At 44.5% G+C, this 27,307-nt stretch overlaps 2 protein-coding genes and 2 non-coding genes across 6 annotated transcripts; all 4 read left to right on the forward strand.

Moving 5' to 3' along the window:
* The first annotated feature begins 2,807 nt into the window (after window positions 1-2,807).
* Window positions 2,808-13,279, forward strand: LOC135510308 (cbp/p300-interacting transactivator 1-like). Of its 3 annotated transcripts, none has more exons than XM_064931139.1 (2): window positions 2,808-2,915; window positions 10,729-13,279. In XM_064931139.1, the coding sequence occupies exon 2, from the start codon at window positions 10,742-10,744 to the stop codon at window positions 11,276-11,278; it is 537 nt and encodes a 178-aa protein (XP_064787211.1). In that variant the 5' UTR covers window positions 2,808-2,915; window positions 10,729-10,741; the 3' UTR covers window positions 11,279-13,279. The 3 variants fall into 3 exon arrangements, with proteins under 3 accessions (XP_064787211.1, XP_064787209.1, XP_064787210.1); XM_064931137.1 differs by lacking the exon at window positions 2,808-2,915 and adding an exon at window positions 7,341-7,740; XM_064931138.1 differs by lacking the exon at window positions 2,808-2,915 and adding an exon at window positions 10,473-10,554.
* Window positions 13,280-15,762: 2,483 nt separating this feature from the next.
* On the forward strand, window positions 15,763-25,447 carry LOC135510309 (small ribosomal subunit protein eS4-like). The gene is made up of 7 exons (XM_064931140.1): window positions 15,763-15,835; window positions 16,396-16,473; window positions 17,709-17,889; window positions 21,370-21,467; window positions 23,455-23,626; window positions 24,527-24,684; window positions 25,281-25,447. Exons 1-7 carry the CDS (start codon window positions 15,833-15,835, stop codon window positions 25,380-25,382), a joined length of 792 nt encoding a protein of 263 aa, XP_064787212.1. The 5' UTR covers window positions 15,763-15,832; the 3' UTR covers window positions 25,383-25,447.
* LOC135511293 (small nucleolar RNA SNORD61) lies at window positions 20,156-20,231 on the forward strand. Its single transcript, XR_010451252.1, has one exon. It is a non-coding gene; the product is annotated as a small nucleolar RNA SNORD61 (small nucleolar RNA).
* LOC135511291 (small nucleolar RNA SNORA57) lies at window positions 24,768-24,905 on the forward strand. Its single transcript, XR_010451251.1, has one exon. It is a non-coding gene; the product is annotated as a small nucleolar RNA SNORA57 (small nucleolar RNA).
* Window positions 25,448-27,307: the final 1,860 nt, after the last annotated feature.

Raw genomic sequence — 27,307 nt, forward strand, 5'->3', positions numbered from 1 at the left:
TTCCCTCAATCCCTCCTCATGTCCCTCAAGCCCTCCTCCCATCCCTCAATCCCTCCTCCCGTCCCACAATCCATTTTCCCTTTCCCTCAAACCCATCCTCTAGTCCCTCAATCCCTCCTCCAATCCCTCAATCCCTCCTCCGTCCCTCAACCCCTCCTCCCTCCCTCAATCCCTCCTCCAGTCCCTCAACCCCTCCTCCAGTCCCTAAATCCCTCCTCCCTTCCCTCATTCCCTCCTCCTGTCCCTCAATCCCACCCTCAATCCCTCCTCCTGTCTCTCAATCCCCCCTCTAAATCCCCCCTCCGTCCCTCAAACCCTCCTCCAGGCCCTCAATCCCTCCTCCAGGCCCTCAACCCTCCTCCAGGCCCTCAATCCCTCCTCCAATCCCTCAATCCCTCCTCCAGGCCCTCAATCCCTCCTCCAGTCCCTCAATCCCTTTCCCTACCCTCAATCCCTTTCCCCCTCCCTCAATCCCTCCTCCCTTCCCTCAATCCCTCCTCCAGTCCCTCAATCCCTCCTCCAGTCCCTCAATCCCTCCTCCAGTCACTCAATCCCTCCTCCAGTCCCTCAATCCCTTTCCCCGTCCCTCAATCCCTCCTCCAGTCCCTCAAACCCTTTCCCCCTCCCTCAATCCCTCCTCCCGGCCCTCAATCCCTCTTCCAGTCCCTCAATCCCTCCTCCAGTCCCTCAATCCCTCCTCCAGTCTCTAAATCCCTCCTCCCGTCCCTCAATCCCTCCTCCAGTCCCTCAAACCCTTTCCCCCTCCCTCAATCCCTCCTCCCGGCCCTCAATCCCTCCTCCTGTCCCTCAATCCCTCCTCCTGCCCCTCAAGCCCTCCTCCCATCCCTCAATCCCTCCTCCCGTCCCTCAATCCCTTTTCCCTTTCCCTCAAACCCATCCTCTAGTCCCTAAATCCCTCCTCCTGTCCCTCAATCCCTCCTCCTTTCCCTCAATCCCTCCTCATGTCCCTCAAGCCCTCCTCCCATCCCTCAATCCCTCCTCCCGTCCCACAATCCCTTTTCCCTTTCCCTCAAACCCATCCTCTAGTCCCTCAATCCCTCCTCCAATCCCTCAATCCCTCCTCCGTCCCTCAACCCCTCCTCCCTCCCTCAATCCCTCCTCCAGTCCCTCAACCCCTCCTCCAGTCCCTAAATCCCTCCTCCCTTCCCTCATTCCCTCCTCCTGTCCCTCAATCCCACCCTCAATCCCTCCTCCTGTCTCTCAATCCCCCCTCTAAATCCCCCCTCCGTCCCTCAAACCCTCCTCCAGGCCCTCAATCCCTCCTCCAGGCCCTCAATCCCTCCTCCAGGCCCTCAATCCCTCCTCCAATCCCTCAATCCCTCCTCCAGGCCCTCAATCCCTCCTCCAGTCCCTCAATCCCTTTCCCTACCCTCAATCCCTTTCCCCCTCCCTCAATCCCTCCTCCCTTCCCTCAATCCCTCCTCCAGTCCCTCAATCCCTCCTCCAGTCCCTCAATCCCTCCTCCAGTCACTCAATCCCTCCTCCAGTCCCTCAATCCCTTTCCCCGTCCCTCAATCCCTCCTCCAGTCCCTCAAACCCTTTCCCCCTCCCTCAATCCCTCCTCCCGGCCCTCAATCCCTCTTCCAGTCCCTCAATCCCTCCCCCAGTCCCTCAATCCCTCCTCCAGTCTCTAAATCCCTCCTCCCGTCCCTCAATCCCTTTTCCCTTCCCTCAATCCCTCCTCCTGCCCCTCAATCCCTCCTCCCTTCCCTCATTCCCTCCTCCCTTTCCTCAATCCCTCCTCCAGTCCCTCAATCCCTCCTCCTGTCCCTAAATCCCTCCTCCTGTCTCTCAACCCCTCCTCCTTTCCCTCAATCCCTCCTCATGTCCCTCAAGCCCTCCTCCCATCCCTCAATCCCTCCTCCCGTCCCTCAATCCCTCCTCCCGTCCCTCAATCCCTTTTCCCTTTCCCTCAAACCCATCCTCTAGTCCCTCAATCCCTCCTCCAATCCCTCAATCCCTCCTCCGTCCCTCAACCCCTCCTCCCTCCCTCAATCCCTCCTCCAGGCCCTCAATCCCTCCTCCCTTCCCTCAACCCCCCCCCTTCCCTCAATTCCTCCTCCCTTCCCTCAATCCCTCCTCCGTCCCTCAATCCCTCCTCCAGTCCCTCAATCCCTCCTCCAGTACCTCAATCCCTCCTCCAGTACCTCAATCCCTCCTCCGTCCCTCAATCCCTCCTCCAGTCCCTCAATCCCTCCTCCAGTACCTCAATCCCTCCTCCGTCCCTCAATCCCCCCTCCAGTCCCTCAATCCCTCCTCCGTCCCTCAATCCCTCCTCCAGTACCTCAATCCCTCCTCCGTCCCTCAATCCCTCCTCCCTCCCCTCAATCCCTCCTCCGTCCCTCAAACCCTCCTCCCTACCCTCAATTCCTCCTCCCTTCCCTAAATCCCTCCTCCAGTCCCTCAAACCCTCCTCCTGTCCCTCAATCCCTTTCCCTGTCCCTCAAACCCTCCTCAAGTCCCTCAAACCCTCCTCCTGTCCCTCAATCCCTCCCCTCCCTCAATCCCTCCCCCCTTCCCTCAATCCCTCCTCCCTTCCCCCAGTCCCTCCTCCAGTCCCTCAAACCCTCCTCCAGTCCCTCAACCCCTCCTCTCTACCCTCAATCCCTCCTCCCTTCCCTCAATCCCTCCTCCAGTCCCTCAATCCCTTTCCCTGTCCCTCAAACCCTCCTCCCTTCCCTCCCCTTTGTTGTTTACAGGGAATCTGAAGAATGTGGTTTAAGAGCGGCGTCTCGGTCTCATGTTTCCAATCAGGTCCTCCTGGGGTAATGAACACACACAGACATCGGGCCAGGCTAATGAAGACAGTGTGTTGGAGCTGTGTGTGTGTGTGTGGAGAGATGTTGGAAAACAATGTTTCCAGGTTGATGTTTTAATGTGGGGGATTGACGAAGGTAGGGTGCTAATGTTGCCTGTTTGGTGTTTGCTGGTCTGTTTCTCTTACAGTCTGTGATATTTTTTTAATCTTTGGGGAGGTGGGTTGGGCTAGACTGGGACCAGACTGAGATTCTGGCTCCGTAAAATGGCTTCCAGAGACCGTATCCACAAAGCGGATCAGCGTAAGAGTTTTGCCTTTCAGATCATCATAAATTCTGATTAAGATGGCCCTGAATCTGAACAAAACGTTTAGTTCCATAGTTTGGGGGGGGGGGGGGGTAATATTACACTGAAAGATGTACAGAGAAAATGGCGTTGATAGAGAGGGCTGCCGAGCTCTTAGGAAACTTTGCAGGATTTAGTTTGTTTAATGTATTATTTCTTACATTATTAGGCCAGAAACCAATTGTGTACAAGCATTTTGTTACACCCGCAATAACCTCTGCTAAACACGTGCATGTGACCAATGAAATTTGGTTTGATTTGATTTGATATAAAGGCCTGGGAAACATGTAGGGTGGGGATATGTTGCATACTATTTGTGTTCAACGGGTAAAGCAGACATGATGGGGGCTTGTGTTACCCCACTGGGTTTTCCCCCAGCACTACACAGCTGATTGATATAACTCATCAAACTTTGATTATTTGAATCAGCTGTGTAGTGCTGGGGCAAAAACCAAAACTTGCAACCAGGAGAGGCCCAAGGACCGAGTCTGAGAAACCCTGCTCTATGGTAACATGTTAACACCCCCTGGATAGATACAAAACATTCTAGATCTTGGGGGGAGTTTCACAAAAATATAGAGATCTTTCCTCATCATAAAGATCATCCTCATCATGATGATCATCCTCATCATAAAGATCATCCTCAGAGTTAAAGATCATCCCCATATTAAAGATCATCCTCATCATAAAGATCATCCTCAGAGTTAAAGATCATCCTCATCATAAAGATCATCCTCACCATAAAGATCATCCCCATATTAAAGATCATCCTCAGCATAAAGATCATCCTCATCATAAAGATCATCCTCATCATAAAGATCATCCTCATTATAAAGATCATCCTCATTATAAAGATCATCCTCAGCATAAAGATCATCCTCATCATAAAGATCATCCTCATTATAAAGATCATCCTCATCATAAAGATCATCCTCACCATAAAGATCATCCCCATATTAAAGATCATACACAGCATAAGGATCATCCTCATCATAAAGATCATCCTCATCATAAAGATCATCCTCATCATAAAGATCATCCTCATTATAAAGATCATCCTCAGAGTTAAAGATCATCCTCATTATAAAGATCATCCTCAGAGTTAAAGATCATCCTCACCATAAAGATCATCCTCACCATAAAGATCATCCCCATATTAAAGATCATACACAGCATAAGGATCATCCTCATCATAAAGATCATCCTCATCATAAAGATCATCCTCATCATAAAGATCATCCTCATTATAAAGATCATCCTCAGAGTTAAAGATCATCCTCAGAGTTAAAGATCCTCCTCAGAGTTAAAGATCCTCCTCAGAGTTAAAGATCATCCTCAGAGTTAAAGATCATCCTCAGAGTTAAAGATCATCCTCAGAGTTAAAGATCATCCTCAGAGTTAAAGATCATCCTCAGAGTTAAAGATCATCCTCAGTCCATACATAGCAGGGGTATCAAACTAATGTGATTCTACCAACTGAGCTACAAATCTGTTATGATCTTGGTGCTAAACATGATCTTTACTACTTCAGTGTCAGATGAAGAGCATTCCTAGCATTTTCATATATTGCACAGTCTGTGTGTTAAGACGACGTGTCAATGATACGGTCTCCTATCTAATGAAATGTTTCAAGTGTGTATTCTGTCCTGTTCCTATTCAAACTGCATGTTTAAATTCAACTGGAAGTACTGTAGGAGTGTAAAATTGTTTTGTATAATTTTACTTTTGGTTTCATAGAAGTATAACTTTAACTTTAACTTTTTTTAACAGTTCACTTTTGCCTTTTATATGGTGTAAATAACATGTTTTATTATAAAGTACAATCTGTGTTATTATCAAATGCAATCTGTGTTATTATCAAATGCAATCTGTGTTATTATAAAATGCCATCTGTGTTATTATAAAATGCAATCTGTATTATTATAAAATGCAATCTGCATTATTATAAAATGCCATCTGTGTTATTATAAAATGCCATCTGTGTTATTATAAAATGCAATCTGTATTATATGGTGTAAGTAACATGTTTAATTATAAAATATAAATATGTATCTGAGTATGTTGATGTTAAATAGTCTTCTTTTTTTGTTTATTTTTTTTCTCAACGTGAGCTTCAATAACATCCTAAGAGGAAACTGGCACCAAACTGACACCAAACTGACATCTGTGCTCCAAATGGCACCCCTTTCCATCTAGTGCACTACTTTTGACCAGAGCGCTATGGGTAGTGTACTACTTTAGACCAGAGCCCTATGGGTAGTGCACTACTTTAGACCAGAGCCCTATGGGTAGTGCACTACTTTAGACCAAAGCACTATGGGTAGTGCACTAGAAAGGGAATAGGGCGCCGTTTGAGATGTAGACTAGGAGTGGTGAATCAAAGTGGTTTCCATGTGTGCAACAGAAGTTGTAAAGTTCTGTCTGTGATCTTTATGGATTTAATTTAAACACCATGGCCAGGACACACACACACCCACTCACACTACGGATGCCGTGGTCAGTCTTGTGGTTTCCCTCAGAGTGAATGTGAAACGAGGGAAAGTCATTAGTGTGTTTATGGGTTAATAGGAAAGACGGAATTGATTGAAACGCTCTCTCTTAAACGGCTGTTGCACAAAGAGCCTAGAAGATGAATGAACATGAGAGAAGTGTGGTTCCTTATTCCCCCTTAAGGAGACCAAAACAAGACAACTTCAGGGGGCCAGATTCACAAGATATTTTAGGAGAACCTTTTAAAAAACTGTTTCCTTAATTTTTTTTTATATTTTTATCGAAACTTCTTGAGAACTTCTCAAATTTCTTCTTTTAGGAGAACCTTCTTAAAAGCATAGTTACCATTGTCTTGTGCCATCCAAAAAAAAAACATGTTCATCAACCCACTTCAATGAATATTTACTCTAAAGAAACTCTCAGAGCCTATATAACGTTTCCTCTCCTCCCCTGCCTGAAATCAAACTCCCATCTCTCTATGTTCTCCATTCATGCTGCTGAATAGCACACCTGCCTGCTCTGTCCCGTGTGGCGACTTGACTGACTCCGTCAGGACTTCGCAACGACATTTTATGCAAAACATCATGTTTCCCTCCAGAGTGGCATGGCATCATTATTTGAATAGGACATCAGTTGACGTTTTAGATAAATGATCAAATTAGATAAAAGTTCGGTACAATGTCTGTTATGTTAACAACTTATATTTGCTTAGGCTATACTTCTGTGGGAGGCTTGCTAAAATGATCCCACAGCAGACTCATTGAAAAGGTCAAGGTGACGTTAATGTGCGCTTACTTCGGTCGTTCTGTGTGTTTACCCATTTTGCCTAGTTTTACGTTAGGGGGGTACTTGAAAACCGTTAATCTCATTTGCATACTGTTTTCCCACGGGGGAAGACTCCATGAACTTCCATACATCACGCTCGAGCCTCATCTACATGTTAACTGTCTCCGCGCGCCAACGGGACTAAAGACAGATGCTCGTGAGCCTTTAACTCAAACGGAATTAAGGCGCGTGGCGTTCTAAAATAACATTGGCTTCACCTGTTCTGTTCTTTTCTTTCTTTGACTATGTTGAGACGTAGGTATATTGTTTAGAATGAATTCATGAAAATATTATATTTATTTAGGCTAAAACGGATGAAAAAAATGCTGAGACGATCTCCTCGAGGTTTGAGAAATGTTTAGGTCTCTATCTCCTATCGTTGTTTTATTTTAGCAAATCATTTGGAGTTATTTGACCTTTAGCCAGTTGAAACAGATGACCTTTTAGATATGAAATAGGCCTACCCTAATGATGAGACGTTAGCATAGCGGTCTCTCCAGGTGGGCTACGCAATAGGCTAAGGCCAACTGTATGTGCGCGGGTGCGTGCGTGCGTATTGGATCATATCCACACGGTTTTCTATTTGGTTCCTCCTGTGAACATTGTTTTTCTCGTGAAAATAAATCAACAGTTATTGTTTCAAGACCATTAAAGATTGTTGAGGCTGTGCGTTCTCTCATGAATGATAATCAGTGGGTTGTCTGTTTGGAGTAGAATAGAATAGACAATAATAGGATTTGATCTGTGATTGTAGAGAAAAGCGCTCGTTCTGAGAATAGAAAACATCTGCCTCGGTAGAGCGCTTTCATGACCGAAACTCCGGAAACTGGTTTCCTCCGATACTGGAATGAACCGTTTATTGTGCGATAACCGTGGTGCGTCAGTCCTATTCCTCTACAAATCCACGCCGTGATTTAAATGCTGTCCTGCCACAAACGCGCCTTACTTGAGGGTCGTGTGTGAGAGAAAATAATACTTTATAGTCAGTAACAACCACAGTGAGGGAACTATCCCGGAGTCGAACAGTCTGTTAATTCGCACAGAGCGAGGGAGAGACGCAGCACGAGGACAATATTGACTCACCCGTTTACTTTATGACTATAGCTCTCTACAAGGAACCGGCGGATTCCTTACTAAATATAGACCACAACAATTGTCAAAGTTTTTGACAACAAACATTTACGGGTGTGGTGTTATCCTGCGATCCGTTGGAGTTGATTTGTACATTTTGACAACTTTTCTACTATTATTTGCCTTCCTCAAACGGACCTACAGCTGCGTTTAAAAGTGGCTTTCTAAAGGGTATGTTATTTTACATTTTTCATTGTTCCACTAACATTTTATGGAAGTTATTCACAATAGTTTCATTTCACAGAGTAATAGGGGAAATTGTCAACTTATTTGCCAAATGCTACCAATAACTTTTCCCCTAAAATGTTTCGTTCAGCCCTTTTTGTGATTTGGCTCCCGGTTCGAACTGGTGAATTACATGCATTTCACGCACATCTTGGATGATGATTTCGGAACAACTCCATAACATGATTCTCTAAAAAGTATGGCTTTTTAGTCAACTATTCAGCCTATTTTTACCAAATGGGCATTTGGTCGAAAATGAGACTTTGTCAAAACGTTTGTTACTTTGACAAAGTGGCATTCTGTTGGCTGTAAATGTTTCTGTGCGGTTTTCTCCATCCCATAGCGTTGACTCAATTACTATAAAACAAGTGGCCATGCTCAGCCTCACCATATGGTCAAGGTGTGTGTGTGTGTGTGTGTATATTGAGCGATTCACGTTCTAATTGGCTCGACACGCATGGTAATTGTGTAATTGACACCGCTGTTGTTGGCTAGTAGCAGAGGGGTTCCATGCTCATTTTCAGGTCCGGACCACGTCTGCAGGGAGGCGGATGTGATTAATGTAATCAAGTAACTTCTATTGTGATTGTTTGACATGGTGTGATTACTTTATAGGCTAAATAAACCACCCATACGAGTTGAATAGCCTACCTTTTGTCTGTCAACAAACAGTTTGATATTGGCACCAGGTTAAAATACTGTTTAGTGAACGAAACCTTCTACTTCATTAGGATTTGTTCAATACAAAACTCATTTTTCCTCGAGGTAATCATTGATATGAGAAGGATACATTTTAAAGTATTCGAATGCGGTCCATGGTCTCCTTTTTAAGGGTGAATGCATTTACAGTTTGACAGTTGCTTCCACACGATTTGAGACTACGGCTACTTTTCTAGAAACTCGACACACACACATGCAAAACGTCACACCTCTTGCAAAACCAAACACTAAATTCTAAATTATTTTGACTCTTCTCAAAATGGAGTTTTTGCATCACCCCCCCCCCCCCCCACACACACACACACCAACAAATTATTAGCTCTTACGACACACGGACGTGACAAATGTAAAACACTCCTATCTTGTCTTTTGCGTGTTCCATGTGCAGTGGAGTCCACGGCAGTTTGTCGTAGCACTCACACGTACATATATGCGCACAAACATATGCAGTATGTACATATTCAGTATATATTTACACTATAAACAGAAATGCAAGGGGGGGAAATAAAATGTGTCTTTCACAACATTTTCATCCAGATTTCCGGATGAACAGACGACAAATACAGTAGAAGATAAATAAATAGGCTTGTCTTCATCTCCCTCTTCCTCTAACTCTCTCCTTTAATTGGCCTCCATTGTTGCCCAAACCAATAAAGCCAACCTGAAGCCTATTTATAGTGCTCAAGCTCTGATTCTCTAAGTGAAGAAATCAGCTATAAGTGTTTTTCACACGTCAGCACTGGGTGTCGGTAATCGGTAAAATGAGTGTGGCATTTTGAACGGCAGTGTTTTCCAAAAGAAACACGAGACCTGTTCGTTTTGAATTTTGTGTCTAATGTAGAGAACTGTATTTAGTGTTTTGCAAAAAGTTTTTGTTTTTACAATTTGCAAATTGAGTGTAAAGCAGATAATGTGCTTGTAGTTTTGTTCTGAAGATGAGGTTAATGAGGTTTAACTGAGATTCTCAACTACCACTTTTAGTGTGTGAGCGAGTGCCTCAACTACCACTTTTAGTGTGTGTGCGCGAGCGAGATTCTCAACTACCACTTTTAGTGTGTGTGTGCGCGAGCGAGATTCTCAACTACCACTTTTAGTGTGTGTGTGCGCGAGCGAGATTCTCAACTACCACTTTCAGTGTGTGTGTGTGCGCGAGCGATATTCTCAACTACCACTTTTAGTGTGCGAGCGAGATTGTAAAAACCTGTAACTATAATAGTATCTCCTTTCTATGATGCATATGAAGAAAGGAAGAGGGATGTACTTGAACGTAGCCCCTTCATATGGATGCACTGACAGTTTTTAAATCGGGGCCTAATGTCTCACCTTCCTAAGGATACATTTGAACAGTATTTCAGTCTGCAGTCCTGACAGTAATCAGCCAATGAACACAAAGGACTGAAGAACACACACAGCGATAAATCCTCAACAGCTGTCAATGGCAGGGCTCATGAGATGCTGGTGTGTTGTCGGTCCAGTGCAGCTGCATGCCTGCTTGTAGCAATTACCCTCTCCATAAATATGGGCTGGGGCAGGAAGAGGGTCAGAGGAGTGTGTCGGGAGGGGGTCTGTAGTGGGATCAGCACACACACACACACATATACACATAAATATTATGTGTGTGTGTATTCTATCATGTGACTCAGTCCTCAAAAGTCCTGTGTGTGTGTGTGTGTGTGTTCTATCATGTGACTCAGTCCCCAAGTCCTGTTTTCTTTAACCCTTATTATGAACTGCCAGTCAGTCCCCTCTGAGCCTCTATGGTACTTTAGTGTGTCTCCAAAATGGCACCATACTCCCTATATAGTGCACTACTTTTGACTGACTGTCATTAGAGGTCAGGGGCAGTGGTTCTGGTCAAAAGGAGGGCACTATATAGTGAATAAGGTGCCATCTCTCTGTGCTGTGACCCACCTAAAGATTGTTTTCTTGTGCCCCCCCCAAATTTAAATGAGACATTTTTTTTTTTAGCCAGGCAGGGCCATGTCTCCAGTCTCAATCTGCGATTTGGAATAGGCTACTAGTGGTGACCTAGTGAAGCAGGTGACTTTAAAGCCAAGCAGGCTTATCACTCTAATTTAAACACTATGATGTCATAATATGTTAACAGGATTATTCTGTATGTTTTCAGAACTCCCTGTCATCTCTTCCGCCTTGTGTGGCGGTGTGTCCCCGTTTGATGATGTCATCGTAACACCGTTTCTTCCTCCTTCTCAGGTGTCCCCAGGTGATGACCTCACTGTTTTCCAGCCCAGCCCACGTCGTCATGAAGGACCGCGAGCCTCCTCCATCCTCCCTCACCCTGCTCCACTACCCTGGGATGACGGTCACCGCCAAGACCCCCGGGGATGATCCCTTTCCCTCCTCCACCTCTCCATCCCTCTCCAAACCACAGCCCTTCTGCCTGCAGACCCTCCAGACCAGCCCTCACCTCCTCGCCAGCATGCAGCTCCAGAAACTCAACTCTCACTACCAGAGTCTGGCTGGAGGCAGTGGTGCCTCAGGGCTCAACTCAGGGCCTCAGAGGGGGTTTGGGGGCTCCACGGTGGGCTCGGCTGGACAGCTGGTCGGGGGTACCCCTGGAGGTGGCGGAGGTGGGAACCAGAGTTGTGGATCTGGCGGGATCATAGATTCTGACCCAGTGGATGAAGAGGTTCTGATGTCATTGGTCATAGAGCTGGGGTTGGACCGGGCCAATGAGCTGCCTGAACTCTGGCTGGGACAGAATGAGTTTGACTTTATAGCGGACGTACCTGCTGGATGTTGACCGGATAGAGAGATGGAAGGAGGGGATCTGTGCTCCCTTTCATTCTTCTGTTAGTCTCTTGTTTGGATGGACACAGACTCCGACGTCCCTGCCGCGTACTGACCTAAACACACAGAAAGAGAAACTGTCCTTTTGTTTTGTTGAGAGGGGGTCAACCTCTTAGTTTTTCTCTGAAAGGAAAATGATGAACACAAACGGACCCAAAGAGAGCATGCGCTCTTGTCTTTTCCCCCTCTGTACCACCCTCTCATTTCCTCTCTCAGAAGGACAGAGTGCGGACACGGGGCTGGGGTTTCGTCTTGTGTTTTTCTGTGAGTCTGTGTGTGTCAGAGAGGATGTCGACTTCAGGGGGAACTTGTGTTTACCTTCATTTATTCCTCGGCGCAAAAGGACCCTGAAGCGGCATTAAGGGTTGTGACATTCAACGATTCAACAGAAACCAAAGGGGACAAAACCCACCCTATCTATATTTAACAGTAGGGAAAACACTGAGGGATAGAAGAGCCTGGGGCCTGTCTCGTACCTCCCATGGGGCTCCTGCACACGCTCACACACACTGACTGACTGAAGGATGGATGGATGGATGGGTGGTACTATGTTCCGGTAATGCAGCTGTGAAATAGGCACTTGTTCAGTTAGCCCAGGGTTCAGGGGGTTTGATGCGACGCTAGGGTGAGAGAATGCGCGAGAGAGATGAGTGATGTGTACCTGTGTGTGAGAGGTTGTATGAGACAGACATAACAGGAGGCCCGTGTCGTCTCCATGGTATTGTCTGTATCTAAATATGTGATTGAGTCTCAGTCAGTGGTCTTCATGTAACTCTGTAGGACTCCTGTCTTGTTTCTGCCCTGATCTCTCGCCGCCTCGCCTTCCCTCTCTCTGTATGTATTGTAAGCCTCTTGCTCCATGTCAAATGGATGATGTCTGAAGAAGCAAAGAGAGCTATGAGTCTCTTGCTCTCTCTCTCTCTCTCTCTCCTCCCTTTTCTTCTCTCTGTCTTTCTCTCTCCTGTGCTCTGAGCCAAGACACTCCGTCACTACCTACTCTGCTATGTTACTGTCAAAGTAAATGTGTACGTCTCAACTGGCACCCTATTCCCTATATAGTGCACGTATGGCCAGAGCCCTATGGGTCCTGGTCTAAAGTAGTGCACTATAAAGGGAATAGGCTGCCATTTGACTGTTCCCATCTATTAGTTAATGAGGCTGTAGGATGCAGTTAAAGATGGCTGCCTTGTTTATTTTTCTGGGGTGGAATGGGAGCGCTGTAGACGACCCTAATGACAAACTGATGATTGAGTCATTGACTGATTTACCTACAGTACCTACCTACATTGTAAAAGAGATTTATTTTTTATTGTTTATGTCTTGTGCAACTCATTTTTTAAGACAGAAATAAATTGACAAGAAAGTTTAAATTGACTAAGTTCCCAGGTTCCAGTGAATAGAGTCCTAAAGCCTGAATCGCATCGCATCAACACGACGTGAAAGACCACGTTTTAACACCCAGGACATTGAAGATAACTAATAGAATATACCAACTTGTAATTTCCTGAACCCTTTGATCCTACTGACTGGTGCAAGAACATTTGACTTTGATTTAGTTTTTGTTGGTTTTGCTTATTACATTTCACATTTTTGTGACTTCTTTTGTTTTAGGGTGAGAAACCTCTTGCTATTGACTTTGTAAAAGAAACAAATATCAGATAGTAATTAATCACTTGTCTAGTAGATACTGTACTGATTGTATGATCCTTCGTTTCTTAAAATCACACCTTTTTTCAATTGAAGGCTTTCTTTTGTTTAAGAGGTGGGCCTATTTCTTTATTTGTCTCATCTTTGACTTTTGTTTTGCAATTTAAATGACGGAATGAATATATCCGAGGTTGATTTTATTTTTTTTGCATCTCATTTGTATTTCTATGTAAATTACTAGATCATATTTAAATGGTTGTATTTTTGTTCTCTGCATGTTTGGGAAAATAAAGAATACCGAACTGAACATTTTCTCTCCGTTTCTCATTAGTACTATAGTCTACCATTTTGATTTTTACACAACTTAGTTCACTATCTGTACACAAACTCATGATTTCTGTAGTTGAGAACAGTTCACACATGTATGAAAAATGGTTGGTCATAACTTTCTTATAAAATGTCGCCCTCTAGCGTCAACTTTTTCACAATGCCTCAAAGTTCACTGGTGGAGTCCAATAACAACAGCAAGACTGTCGGCCTACAACAGTCAGCATGTGTAACGACGAAACACTGCAGATAAAGGTGATTTGAAACTGCATACCTTTTTAAAGAAACAAGGACCATCATATGAAAACAAATTAATTCAACAGACTGTGTGTATATGTACACAATATTGCAGGTTTACTGAGGACCAGGGGTCAGACTGGCATAATATACCGGCTTCGCGTAGAAGTATTTGACTTGTAACAGACAGAATTCAAAGCATAGGAACGCAAGCTGCAGGACAGGACGTCACTGTCGGCATTCGGCATGGGAACACCCGGAATAACGGCTTGATTATCTCGCGCAGCACAAACAGAAGGGCTCTGTCCTGCGCGTTGGTATTTCCTGACACAGATAGCGGGAGGAAATCAGAGGGGCTCAGGGAATAGAAGAGAAAACAGGCTACAGAACATATCAAAAAGTATTTGTTTACTACCGATGAAGACATTTAGGCAAGACTTGAGAATCAAGATGATATTACGAAAAGAAGTTCAACTGTGTGTTCAGGCCTATTATAGATTAAGACGGATTGAATTTGATATATAACATATTTACAATCATAAGAATCACAATGAGAGCCATATAATGTATGGGTACCGTATATTACAATACAAACACTGACTTACATAGCTGCTACAATAATATAAAAATCGATACTGTATTTCTTGATGTAGTCACGTCATACAAGTACTTGGGAGTTTGGCTAGACGATACACTGTCCGTCTCTCAGCACATATCAAAGCTGTAATCGCTCCTCTTTCACCCCAGCTGTCAAACTAACCCTGATTCAGATGACCATCCAAACCATGCTAGATTACGGAGACATCATTTATAGATCGGCAGGATAGGGTGCTCTCTAGTGGCTAGATGTTCTTTACCATTCGGCCATCAGATTTGTCACCAATGCTCCGTATAGGACACATCACTGCAGTCTATACTCCTCTGTAAACTGGCCATCTCTGTATACACGTAGCAAGTCCCACTGGTTGATGCTTATTTATAAAACCCTCTTTGTCCTCACTCCCCCCTATCTGCTATCTGAGCAGCTAACCGATCGCTGCAGCTGTACATAGTCTATCGGTAAATAGCCCACCCAATTGACCTACCTCATCCCCATACTGTTTATATTTATTTACTTTTCTGCTCTTTTGCACACCAGTATCTCCACCTGTACATGACCATCTGATCATTTATCACTCTAGTGTTAATCTGCAAAATTGTAATTATTCGCCTACCTCCTCATGACTTTTGCACACAATGTATATAGACTCTCTTTTTTTCCTACTGTGTTATTGACTTGTTTATTGTTTACTCCATGTGTAACTCTGTGTTGTCTGTTCACACTGCTATGCTTTATCTTGGCCAGGTCGCAGTTGTAAATGAGAACTTGTTCTCAACTAGCCTACCTGGTTAAATAAAGGTGAAATAAAAAAATCAAAAATAAATAAATATCTACTGGAGCCCTCATCCTCCACATACAACACCCGTCCTGCCAGTCACATTCTATTAAAGGTCCCCAAAGCACACACACATCCCTGGGTCACTCCCCTTTTCAGTTCTCTGCAGCTAGCGACTGGAACGAGCTGCAACAAACACTCAAACTGGACAGTTTTATCTCAATCTCTCCATTCAAAGACTCAATCATGGACACTCTACTGACAGTTGTGGCTGCTCTGTGTGATCGTTGTCTCTACGTTCTCTACCTTCTTGCCCTTTGTGCTGTTGTCTGTGCCCAATAATGTTTGTGCCATGTTGTGTTGCTACTATGCTGTGTTGTCATGTGTTGCTGCCTTGCTATGTTGTTGTCTTAGGTCTCTCTTTATGTAGTGTTGTCTCTCTTGTCGTGATGTGTGTTTTATCCTATATTTATATTTATTTTAAATCCCAGCCCCATCCCAGCAGGAAGCCTTATGCCTTTCAGTAGGCCATCAATGTAAATAAGAATTTGTTCTTTTTAAATGTTTTAAATGGAACCTTTATTTAACTAGGCAAGTCAGTTAATTAAGAATAAATTCTTATTTACAATGATGGCCTACCGAGGAACAGTGCCTTGTTCAGGGGCAGAACGACAACATTTTACATTGTTAGCTCGGGATTCGATCCAGCAACCTTTCTTAACTGGTTTGCCAAGTTAAATAAAGGTTAAATAAAAATACATTTCTGACACGTTAAAGGAACATCCAGTCGCATTTATTCTCCTCGGCACTAGAGAGCGGACCAACTAAATTATGCTCGGTTTGTCCCTCATCATGCACCGTACTCTGTCTTATTTTGCAAGGACTCGAAGTGGGAGGTCCTTTTCTTCGCAGACTCCAACATGGTGAGCCGTATTTATTTATGATTTTCTCCCGAATCATCATAAAACATCACTTTTTCTGAAAATAATATTGCACATATAACTGCGATTGTATGAAAATATATACTTTGTACAATGGTTAGTCCCTGTATTTAAATAATAAGTTATGTCTTAGTCTCTGAAACGATTTTAGAAAAAACGATTCGTTTGACCATTGTAGCCACCGGCTAGCTGGTTAGCATCAACTCTGCCCATTTCAGCCAAACATGTTTCCGTTACCACGATTTCTACGCTCAAAAGACTATTCTCGAAGTTTATACCAGCCTTGGTAATTGAGCACACATTTTGCGGCGAAAATGTGTAAAATAAGCAATTTGTTAAAGCAATTTTTCTTGTGCTGTCACCGAGTAGGCCCCAGCCGGAAATCGCATTCGTGGACAGTATAGCAAATGAGTAACTTGCATGCTAACATCTGCTAGCCATACGGGTCGCATGGTACCTAAAAACGAACAGCCGTTTGTCCGGTAGGCTGTTCTAGTAAAGTTGTACTGCTGTGTTGTTTAACCTTGTTTTCTGTTTACCAGGCACGAGGACCGAAGAAGCACCTGAAGCGCGTTGCAGCGCCCAAGCATTGGATGCTTGACAAGCTCACCGGAGTGTTCGTAAGTACATAGAAAGGAGCTATGTTGAAACCACAATGTTACTAGCTGGTTGCAGACTAGTATACAAATGGTTGGTCATTCATATCTAGCCATCAGTTTTCCATTATTTTGTCGACGAACATTTCATTCATTGTCTTGTCCCCTCACATGGGCTGTTGGAAAACCACACGACCCAACCTAACTCGAGGCACGTTCCCCTCCTATTGAAAGAACAAATCATTATTAAAGTGAGCACGGCAAACCGTTTATGACGTTGCTGGAGGGCGCTACATACTCAATTCTACTCTTTACGTGTAGGGAGATGGGTCCTGTATACTTGTGTCTGAGCAGAGCTGTTGTTCAGGGTCTGTATACTTGACTTGTGCTTCTGAGCAGAGCTGTTGTTCAGGGCCTGCAATACTTGTGTGTCTGAGCAGAGCTGTTGTAAAGCAAGTGAGTTTGTTTATACTAGACCCCACCTACAGTCAACCAATCACATCCAATGCAGAATTTTGCTGGAGCGCATGGTATGAAACTACTGGAGGCTCAGCGATTGCATCACAGCATCCATATGGCACCTCCGTATCAAGCATAAATTGTCTTGTTGCTAGATTGTGGCCCTACAAATGTTTTTAACCAATGAAGGTGTTTGTTACATGCATTTTTGTAGTCATTTGCTATTTCATCTACTGAACCGTTGTGGCCTTCCCTCCCATCCTGTCCCTGCATTGTCTATAGCTGATATTGTTAATGAAGGTAGACTCAGCAACGTGCCTTTGCCACAAGCAGCACCGCAGATATTGCAACGATTGAGATGCAAAACTTCACACGGTGTCGGTGTATGAAGATGGGTTTGCTTCACGCTGTTATGTGGGAATTCTGCGACCCCCAAACTGGAAGTTTAGCCTCGCGCTTCAACGCACTTAGTAGTTGCAGATATTGGGGCGGCAGGGTAGCCTAGTGGTTAGAGCGTTGGACTAGTAACCGAAAGGTTGCAAGTTCGAATCCCCGAGCTGACAAGGTACAAATCTGTCGTTCTGCCCCTGAACAGGCAGTTAACCCACTGTTCCTAGGCCGTCATTGAAAATAAGAATTTGTTCTTAACTGACTTGCCTAGTTAAATAAAGGTCAAATAAAAAAAAAAAATATTGAGCCACTATGCTGTTTACTTTGCATCTACCGATGTCATATTGTTGAGTCCACCTTTTAACTGCTCTAATATAGTTACAGTGCCTAACCCTATTCTGCCCCTGTAGGCTCCTCGTCCCTCCACCGGTCCCCACAAGCTGAGGGAGTGCCTGCCCCTCATCATCTTCCTCAGGAACCGTCTGAAGTACGCCCTGACCGGAGACGAGGTCAAGAAGATCTGCATGCAGAGGTTCATCAAGATCGACGGCAAAGTCCGCACTGATATCACCTACCCAGCTGGCTTCATGGGTAAGTCTGGCTGGGGGACAGGGGTTGGGTAAGTCTGGCTGGGGGACAGGGGTTGGGTGAGGAAGGGAGCCAAAGGGGACGGCAATGGGAGAAGCCAAGGAGTGCGGAAGGGCGGGTAAATGTTCGGCTGGCTCCTTTCGGGGTTAGGCGACGTGAACGTATGTGCCGCCTATTCCCTTGAGAGACCTTCGCTTGGAAAAATTGAGAAATAAACCCCCCCTGGAATAGTAGTTTGTCCCTTTTTGAGAAACCGTAGCAACAACACAGCCAGTATACACTTCCACAAATTATTTTAAGATGAAATCAATAAGTATGTAAATGATTGTCATTCTTTCAGAGATCTTAGTTGTGTAAATTTAGACCAGCTTTTTGGTGCCATATTTTTCAAGTGGAGAAAAAAATGCACCAACTTTTATTTCATTGAATGATAAACACTTCATGGAAGAATCACATCTGTCCGTGGTTCCCATTCCTGCTAGGCGTAGTACTGTTGACCAATGACTGACAGAGGCGTAGCTTTCGGCTATCTTAACTTTGTGTGCAACTACGCGGGGGGTGGATTGTATTGGCTTAGACCACTGGCTCTCTGTCCTGGTCCTGGGGACCTAACGGGATGCATGTTTTTGCGCTAGCACTACACGGCTGAAAGGTTAGGGTGCATCATTTCTACTTTTTGATAAAAAAGCGTGCAAAATTTCAACGTCCTTGCTACTCATGCCAGGAATATAGTATATGCATATGATTAGTATGTGTGGATAGAAAACACTCTGAAGTTTCTAAAACTGGTTTAATCATGTCTGACTATAACAGAACTTATGTAGCAGGCAAAACCCCAAGGAAAAACTGTTCAGAAAAGAAAAATCCCTCTGGTAGGTCCCTGTATTGTCTTTGTCAAGGGAAATTAGATAGCGCCCAGTTTACAGTTCCTACAACTTCCACAGGATGTCACCAGTCTTTGGAATTGGGTTGAATTAAATCTTTGGTGAAATGAAGAAGAGGCACTTCCTGGCAGAGGTTACACTGTGGATAGTTACGAAAGAGAGAAAATCGTGCAAGTATTGTTGACTTGTTGCCATTGAATACAGATCGCCCCGTCAACAATTTGATCGATTATTAACGTTTACAAATACCTAAAGTTGGATTGCAAAAGTAGTTTGAAATATTTGGGTAAATTTATAGGCAACTTTTGAACATTTTTGTAATGACGTTGCGTTTTGGAAAGCTGTTTTTTTTCTGGATCAGGCGGGCTTTATAAATGGACAATTTGGGTATACATGGGTGGAATTAATTGGGAAAAAAGGAGCATTTGTGATGTTTATGGGACATATTGGAGTGCCAACAAAAAAGCTTGTCAAAGGTAATGCATGTTTTATATTTTATTTCAGCGTTTTGTGTAGCGCCGGCTACGCTAATTCTTTTGTTTACATCTCGTTCGGGGGGGTGCATGCTATCAGATAATAGCTTCTCATGCTTTCGCCGAAAAGCATTTTTAAAATCTGACATGTTGGCTGGATTCACAACGAGTGTAGCTTTTAATTGAGTCCCCTGCATGTGTGATTTTAATGAAAGTTTGAGTTTTATCGCATACTATTTGAATTTGGCGCTGTGCATTTCCCGAGGCTATTGGCCACATGAGACGCTCGTGTCTCTATATCCCTAAGAGGAAATGGTCAGCCAATCAAAAGGCTTTGATTTTCAATCAGGTGTGTAGTTGTTAGGGCAAAAACATGCACTTTTCTGGGTGCCCAGGACCAGGATTGAGAACCACTGGCTTGAGACTGTTGACAACATGTAAACTATATTTTTCTCTCAATGTTTATTGAAAACTCCTACATTTTGCACAATGAGCATTTGTCTTTCAAATACATCTTTGCAGTTGATGGTTAGCTAGCGCTCAAAAAAAGAAAAGTTGCCATATTGACATGACCAGTCAAAAACGCCTCAACAAGACATGGCATCAAGAAGACGATACGAATCACTTATGGTTCCCACGTGACCGCTCGTCACTGTTGCTATGTGACGTCGGAATCGGAACGCATGCCTTCCGGTGTCATTCTCCTTGAGTTGTTGATCAACCCGTCTTTGCAAACGGTTAAGCCCATCGCATGCGTCGTAGTCTCATGTGTGGCGAGTGAATGAGCGATACTAAGTCCTACATGCATCCTCCCTTGACTCAATCGCACATTTTTTGGGGGGTTCGTTGCGCTGGCGAAAGCAAAGCGAGAGGCGTCTGTTTTTTCACCTCAGCCAGTGATGAATGTAGAGGGCAATGAAGACACACTTTGGTTTTGATCAACGAGCTGAAATAAATCTCACCAATACCTCTAAGAAGTTCTGAGCTCTAATCAATAGGATGTTTTTTAAAGTTTTTTTTTATGGTTCAACCTGGGCCTAGGTCACTAAACATGGTGCCGAAGCTCCCCTGATTCGTCTCGACAGGAATTGTCTAATTTGATATGGATGGGCTGTAAGGCACTAATGGTAATGGCTGGCTTGCTCTGGGCTTTTAGGGCAGTGAATGATTTTTCATTTGTTTTTGTTTTTGATAGTGGTGCTGCTTGGTGTTACTGGGTAGCTGTAAGACCAGATGGTCACTTCAAGGGATTACTTCTGGGCTCCCGTATACACGCCGCCACAGCCTCCCCGTGTACACGCCGCCACAACCTCCCCGTGTACACGCCGCCACAACCTCCCCGTGTACACGCCGCCACAACCTCCCCGTGTACACGCCGCCACAACCTCCCCGTGTACACGCCGCCACAACCTCCCCGTGTACACGCCGCCACAACCTCCCCGTGTACACGCCGCCACAACCTCCCCGTGTACACGCCGCCACAACCTCCCCGTGTACACGCCGCCACAACCTCCCCGTGTACACGCCGCCACAACCTCCCCCGTGTACACGCCGCCACAACCTCCCCCGTGTACACGCCGCCACAACCTCCCCCGTGTACACGCCGCCAAACCAATAGATATTCACGTTTTTCTCGGGTGCGCATATTCCCTCACACAAACACACAGTAGTTCTTATCACCTTTGTCCCTGCCAGGAGCGACGACCACGGTGTCGTTGATTAATTTCCTAGACCAGGTAACTCGGCCCACCGTGTCGCACCTCTCCTTCACTGGACCATATCACGCTGTGGAGAAGCTCTCTTCCATTTCCTTGTTTCTCACGTCCTTCCTCTACCCATTGGCTGAGAAGGTCAGAGGGGGGGTCGGGGGGGGGGTCTGAGATGTAGTCTAGCTTGTCTAAAATATTGTCGACTTTCATTCCGTTAGTCAATAACAGTTGAACCGTCTGAAGTGTTTCCTAATATGAGAGTGTAATGGTAACGAACTGACATATTGCCTTTTTTTGTGGATTTCATGCAAACAGCTGTTTTTGTTCAAAATCAACCATGACAGACTGAATGTTGTTGTGTTTGTCATGTTCTGGAAGTGATCATTGATTCTAAATGCGTGTGCTCTGTCTGTCTAGATGTGATCAGTATCGAGAAGACTGGAGAGCACTTTCGTCTGATCTACGATGTGAAGGGACGTTTCACTGTTCACCGCATCACTGCTGAGGAGGCCCAGGTATGACACACGTTGTCACCACATAACCCTACCGGTTTGTTGTTGTTGAGCAGTACCGTATAATTGGCCGAATCGTCTGTATGACGGAGCAATGAAGACAAAACTTTGGTTTTGATCAACGAGCTGAAAAAAAAAACTCACCGATACCTCTAAGAAGTTCTGAGCTCCAAACAAAAGAATGAACCGAATCCTAATTGGAAATGGTTGGTTTTCTACCTTGTTGTGTAAATAAATGGCGTGCGTAATTTCAGTCGGATCCCTTGTGCTTGTGGTGCTGCACAGAGCATTCAGAAAGTATTCAGATCACTTGACTTTATCCATATTTGGTTGCGTTACAGCCTTATTCTAAAATATATTTTTAAAAATTCATCAGCAATCTACACACTACCCCATAATGACAAAGTGGAAACAGGTTTTCAGAAATGTTTTGCAAATATATTCAACGTAATAAAAAAATAAAAAAACAGAACTTATTAACGTAAGTATTCAGAGGACACAGGGCAGGACTGCTGATTTTACTGAAGTGTGTAATGCGTTAAAATATCGGATGCAACCCTCACTACAGAGTTCATCTGCCTCTGGAAGCAACATCAGTACAATAACTGTTTGTCGGGAGCTTCGTGAAATGGGTTTCCATGACCGAGCAGCCGCACTCAAGCTTAAGATCCCCACGTGCAATGCCAAGCGTCGGCTGGAGTGGTGTGAAGCTTGCCGGCAGTGGAAATGCGTTCTCTGGAGTGATGAATTACATTTCACCGTCTGGCAGACCAATGGACTGTAGCGGATGCCAGGAGAACGCTAACTTCCCCAATGCACAGTGCCAACTATAACGTGTGGTGGAGGAATAATGGTCTGGGGAGCTTTTTCATGTTCAGGCTAGGCCCCTTAGATCTAGTGAAGGGAAACCTTAACGCTACAGCATACAATGACATTCTAGACGTTTCTGTGCTTCCAACTTTGGTAACAGTTTGGGGAATAGCCTTTTCTGTTTCAGCATGACAATGCTCCCATGCACAAAGCGAGGTCCATAAAGAAATGGTTTGTTGAGATCGGTGTGGAAGAACTTGACTGGCCTGCACAGAACCCTGACCTCAATCCCATCGAACACCTTTGGGACGAATTGGCACGCCGACTGATAGCAAGGCCTTAACGCCCAACAGCCTGACTTCACCAATGCTCTTGTAGCTGAATGGAAGAAGCATGTGGCAAGTCCCCGCAGCAATGTTCCAGCATCTAGGTGAAGGCCTTCCCAGAAGAGTGGAGGATGTTATAGCAGCAATGTTCCAACATCTAGTAGAAAGCCTTCTCAGAAGAGTGGAGGCTGTTATAGCAGCAATGTTCCAACATCTATTTAGGTGAAGGCCTTCCCAGAAGAGTGGAGGCTGTTATAGCAGCAATGTTCCAACATCTAGGTGAAGGCCTTCCCAGAAGAGTGGAGGCTGTTATAGCAGCAATGTTCCAACATCTAGTAGAAAGCCTTCCCAGAAGAGTGGAGGCTGTTATAGCAGCAATGTTCCAACATCTAGGTGAAGGCCTTCCCAGAAGAGTGGAGGCTGTTATAGCAGCAATGTTCCAACATCTAGTAGAAAGCCTTCTCAGAAGAGTGGAGGCTGTTATAGCAGCAATGTTCCAACATCTAGGTGAAGGCCTTCCCAGAAGAGTGGAGGCTGTTATAGCAGCAATGTTCCAACATCTAGTAGAAAGCCTTCCCAGAAGAGTGGAGGCTGTTATAGCAGCAAAGGGGAGACCAACTCCATATTAATTCCCATGATTTTGGAATGAGATGTTTGACGAGCAGGTCTCCACATACTTCTTTGTGTAGTATAGTTGGGGTTCAGACCCCAAAATCTAGCGATTGTCAAATCCAACTTTTGAGACATTTTTTGATTTAAGTGCTTAAGTTACTAGACTCTAGAAACTAGGTTATGGAAAGCCTTAACATAACAATCACTCACTTTCTTCTCGCCCATCTTTCCCCCCTCTCCAGTACAAGCTGTGTAAGGTGAAGAAGAACCTGATGGGTACCAAGGGAGTCCCCGCACTGGTGACCCATGACGCCCGCACCATCCGCTACCCAGACCCCCTCATCAAGGTCAACGACACAGTCCGCATCGACCTCGCCACCGGCAAGATCACAGAACACATCAAGTTTGACACAGGTAATGTGATTTTATGGAACTTAAGATAAAATAAGACTTCTAGTGACCTAAAGAAATGGTTTGATGCCGGTGAGGAAATGGGTTTAGAGATTGGGGGGTTGATTTGTCTTGTATTTTAATGGATTTTATATTTATTTGACCTTTATTTTACTAGGCAAGTCAGTTAAGAACAAATTCTTATTTTCAATGACTGCCTAGGAACAGTGGGTTAACTGCCTGTTCAGTGGCAGAACGACAGATTTGTACCTTGTCAGCTCAGGGATTCGAACTTGCAACCTTTCGGTTACTAGTCCAAAGCTCTAACCACTAGGCTACCCTGCTGCCCCTATACTATACTACCCACCTATATACTCAAAGCACTTTATGTAGTAAGGAAGTGAAGCTGCTCATCCTCGACCAATGTGGGGCAACCATTTTGTGAAATTGAACGGAAAATATTCAGCAGGATCTAATTGGTGCAGCTTGTTCAGTGCTGTTATGTCTTCCCCCCCCTGCACACCCAACTAGTTTCCTACCTTCCCTGTCTGCATCCCGTGTCTGACAGGGACGCATGGCCTCTGACACCTTTTTACACAAGACAGTGAATTTACAACGGTTTGCTTTGGTACTCTGCAGACACAAACGGTACATTACGGGATAGTAACATCTGTTCATTCAGACATTTGCTCCATAAGCACTCTTAGAAGCAAACCAACACTACGACCCAATCAAACTCTGCATTCTTCTGAAGCAGTTCTAAACCTCTTCTTCTCTCCTCCCTCTTCTCTCCTCCCTCTTCTCTCCTCCTCTCTTCTCTCCTCCCTCTTCTCTCCTCCCTCTTCTCTCCTCCCTCTTCTCTCCTCCCTCTTCTCTCCTCCCTCTTCTCTCCTCCCTCTTCTCTCCTCCCTCTTCTTCTCGTAGGTAACCTGTGCATGGTGACTGGCGGTGCCAATTTGGGGCGGATTGGTATCATCACTAACCGGGAAAGGCACCCTGGCTCGTTTGACGTGGTTCACGTCAAAGACAGCGCTGGAAACATCTTCGCCACCAGGCTGGGAAACATCTTCATCATTGGCAAGGTGAGCAGAGGAGTTGGGATGTGGGCGACCACATGTACAGAGGGAGCACTAACATACAAATACACGTTGAAGACAACTCGACCCCTCCATTTCTTGACATGCTTGTAGTTGCTCAGTACTCGTGTGTGTGATTGTACGGAGGTAGAACAAAGCCAATGCTATGTCTTCGGTACCAGTGTGATTATTGTCTGCTGGTTCTATCCTCAATCGCTGGCACACTTTAGACTGATGTAGAGCAGGTTCACATCTATACCAAACCAAGTAGACTGCAAACCATGTTTTAATGTTTTACTCTTCTGTCTGCTGGGGTGGGGACTTGGATGGAGATCAAGTTGTCACCATACGTTCTCATATTTTGGCCTTTCTCCCGACCAGCATGATCACTTAACAACATAATGTCACTTTTCAAATCTATTTATTTAGTCCTCTTCATGTCCTGTGAAGGCATTTCCACTTCCTGTTCCGATTTGTTTCTTATCTCAGTTCTGATGGTTGATGGCTAAAACTGAAATGTTGTTTTTAACTTTAAATAGTTGAATGTGAGTTGCACCCGTTCCCTTCAAATGTCCTAATCTTTTCTCCTTCCCCGTCTCCAGGGCAACAAGCCGTGGGTGTCCCTGCCTCGTGGAAAGGGTATCCGCCTCACAATCGCTGAGGAGCGGGACAAGAGAATCGCTGCCAAGGCCGGCAGCAGCTAAATCCTCTATGTAGGTCTAGGCATCCTGGCTTTGAAATAAAAACATGTTATTTACAACAAAAACCATCCGCTGACTAGACTTCTGTTTTCCATGTTGTTTAGTAAATTATCTGTAAATGTATATTTTCAGAGCAGCTTTCCCCCAACAAACGGGCTCACACTTGAATAGTAGTTTCAATCTTCACATAAATGAGTGATATTTTATGTCTCCCAGAATCTCCCCTCAACATTGTCATGCACTGGAATTTCTAAGGTGGAATTGGGGACCAATTGAGACCATAGAAGAATTGTGTTCCAAATGGCACACTGTTCCCTATATAGTGCACTACTTTTGACCAGGCACCATAGGCCTCTGGGGCCTTGTTTATTAACCTTGCTGATGTACAGAAGATACCTACAGTGCAAGTGTTCCAAATGGCACACTGTTCCCTATAATAGTGCACTACTTTTGACCAGGCACCATAGGCCTCTGGGACCTCATTTATTAAGCTTGCTGATGTACAGAAGATACCTACAGTGCAAGTTTTCAGAAGTTGGCGTTTCTAAAAACTGATCTTGACATGAACGTGTGCTTTATCTTCTCGACCCTGCGCTGTTTCTAGTGGTTAATATTGCATTGCAAGCGTGTAAGTAGCCCAGTGTTTTGTGAAAACGGGGATAAGATGGTCACTCTTGTTCATGAGAAGGAAAAACGGGTAAATAAGATGCAATCATTTGCCGCTAGTGAGAATCTTTCGTTGTGAACTTTTAGGTTTTCAAACTATTTTTAAAATGGACGTCTATTTAGGCGTTTCGGAGATTGTACAATTCCTCATCCCTTCTTTCACCGTATGGTTTCATAGACACGAAGTAGCCAACAGGTCGGGGGACCAGTCGTCCCATTTCTCGTGTAATTGGCCCCACGTCACAGTAGTAAATCAGCTATTTCAGGTATTTTTGCTCTGCCGTCGGATCCGGAGAGCGTGTTTTAACGGTGGAACCGACGGTTTTATGCCACTTCTGTACTTTTCGTCGGAGTAGTGTAACTTTCTAATTTCTCAAATATTTAATTTATAGCCATTTTCATAGCTGAATAGGCTATTTTAAGTATTTTGCTCTGCATCAAAGGAAGCGTTTAAAAAACAACAATTGAACAAGTGAACAGGCACTTGTCCTTTTGCATTGAAGTGTTTGTCTATCATTGTTAAGTGCGCAATGTGTCAGTATTTGCGGGCAGTGCAGCATATTTGTGCGCATTATCTTCCACAGCCATTCGCAATCGGTTTTGTCTTATTAAACTTTTTCTCTGTCAGATGGCCTAGGCCTACCGCAAATGTTCTGCCAACACCTCCATAGACCTTTTTTAGCAAGTTCTCCATTGCTATTTCCTTTAGGAATCTGCCTTGGCCTAATTCCGATACTTCCAAAGGATACAGCAAATAAGGGCGTTGTCACCACAAAAGGTCAATGATGTGAGTTTTTCAGTCTAAATTGTAATGCTCATTCACGCGTGCGCAGTAACGGACGGGTCTGATTTATAACTGATTTATAAAAAGGGAGTCAGGACGGAGTGTGAACGTGGATGCAACTTTCCACTCGCGCATCATTAGGCAACTTCTACAGGGTGGATCCCAAAATGTGTTAAATTATCAAAACTAATTAAGTTAGTTGTGCAAGACATTTTTTTAGATAAAAAAATGTTTTAAAAAATTAGCCTATTGTTTTGGAACGTGTGGATGTTTTTCTGTGACAAAACAAAAGCTGATTCGAAGGGGGTGTGCCAGAGATATCGAAGGTCTTCTGCAGTAGGATACACATGCGTATCCTCAGTGAAAGGTGGCTATCGAAGGGTACACTACTTTCGGATATGGCCCCTATGTAGGGAATGGTATTCTGTTTGGGATGCAGACGTCATGGTATGTCAATGAAAGCAGTATGATTATATTT

This window comes from Oncorhynchus masou, chromosome 23 (assembly GCF_036934945.1).
Source record: "Oncorhynchus masou masou isolate Uvic2021 chromosome 23, UVic_Omas_1.1, whole genome shotgun sequence".
Taxonomy (NCBI): domain Eukaryota; kingdom Metazoa; phylum Chordata; class Actinopteri; order Salmoniformes; family Salmonidae; genus Oncorhynchus; species Oncorhynchus masou.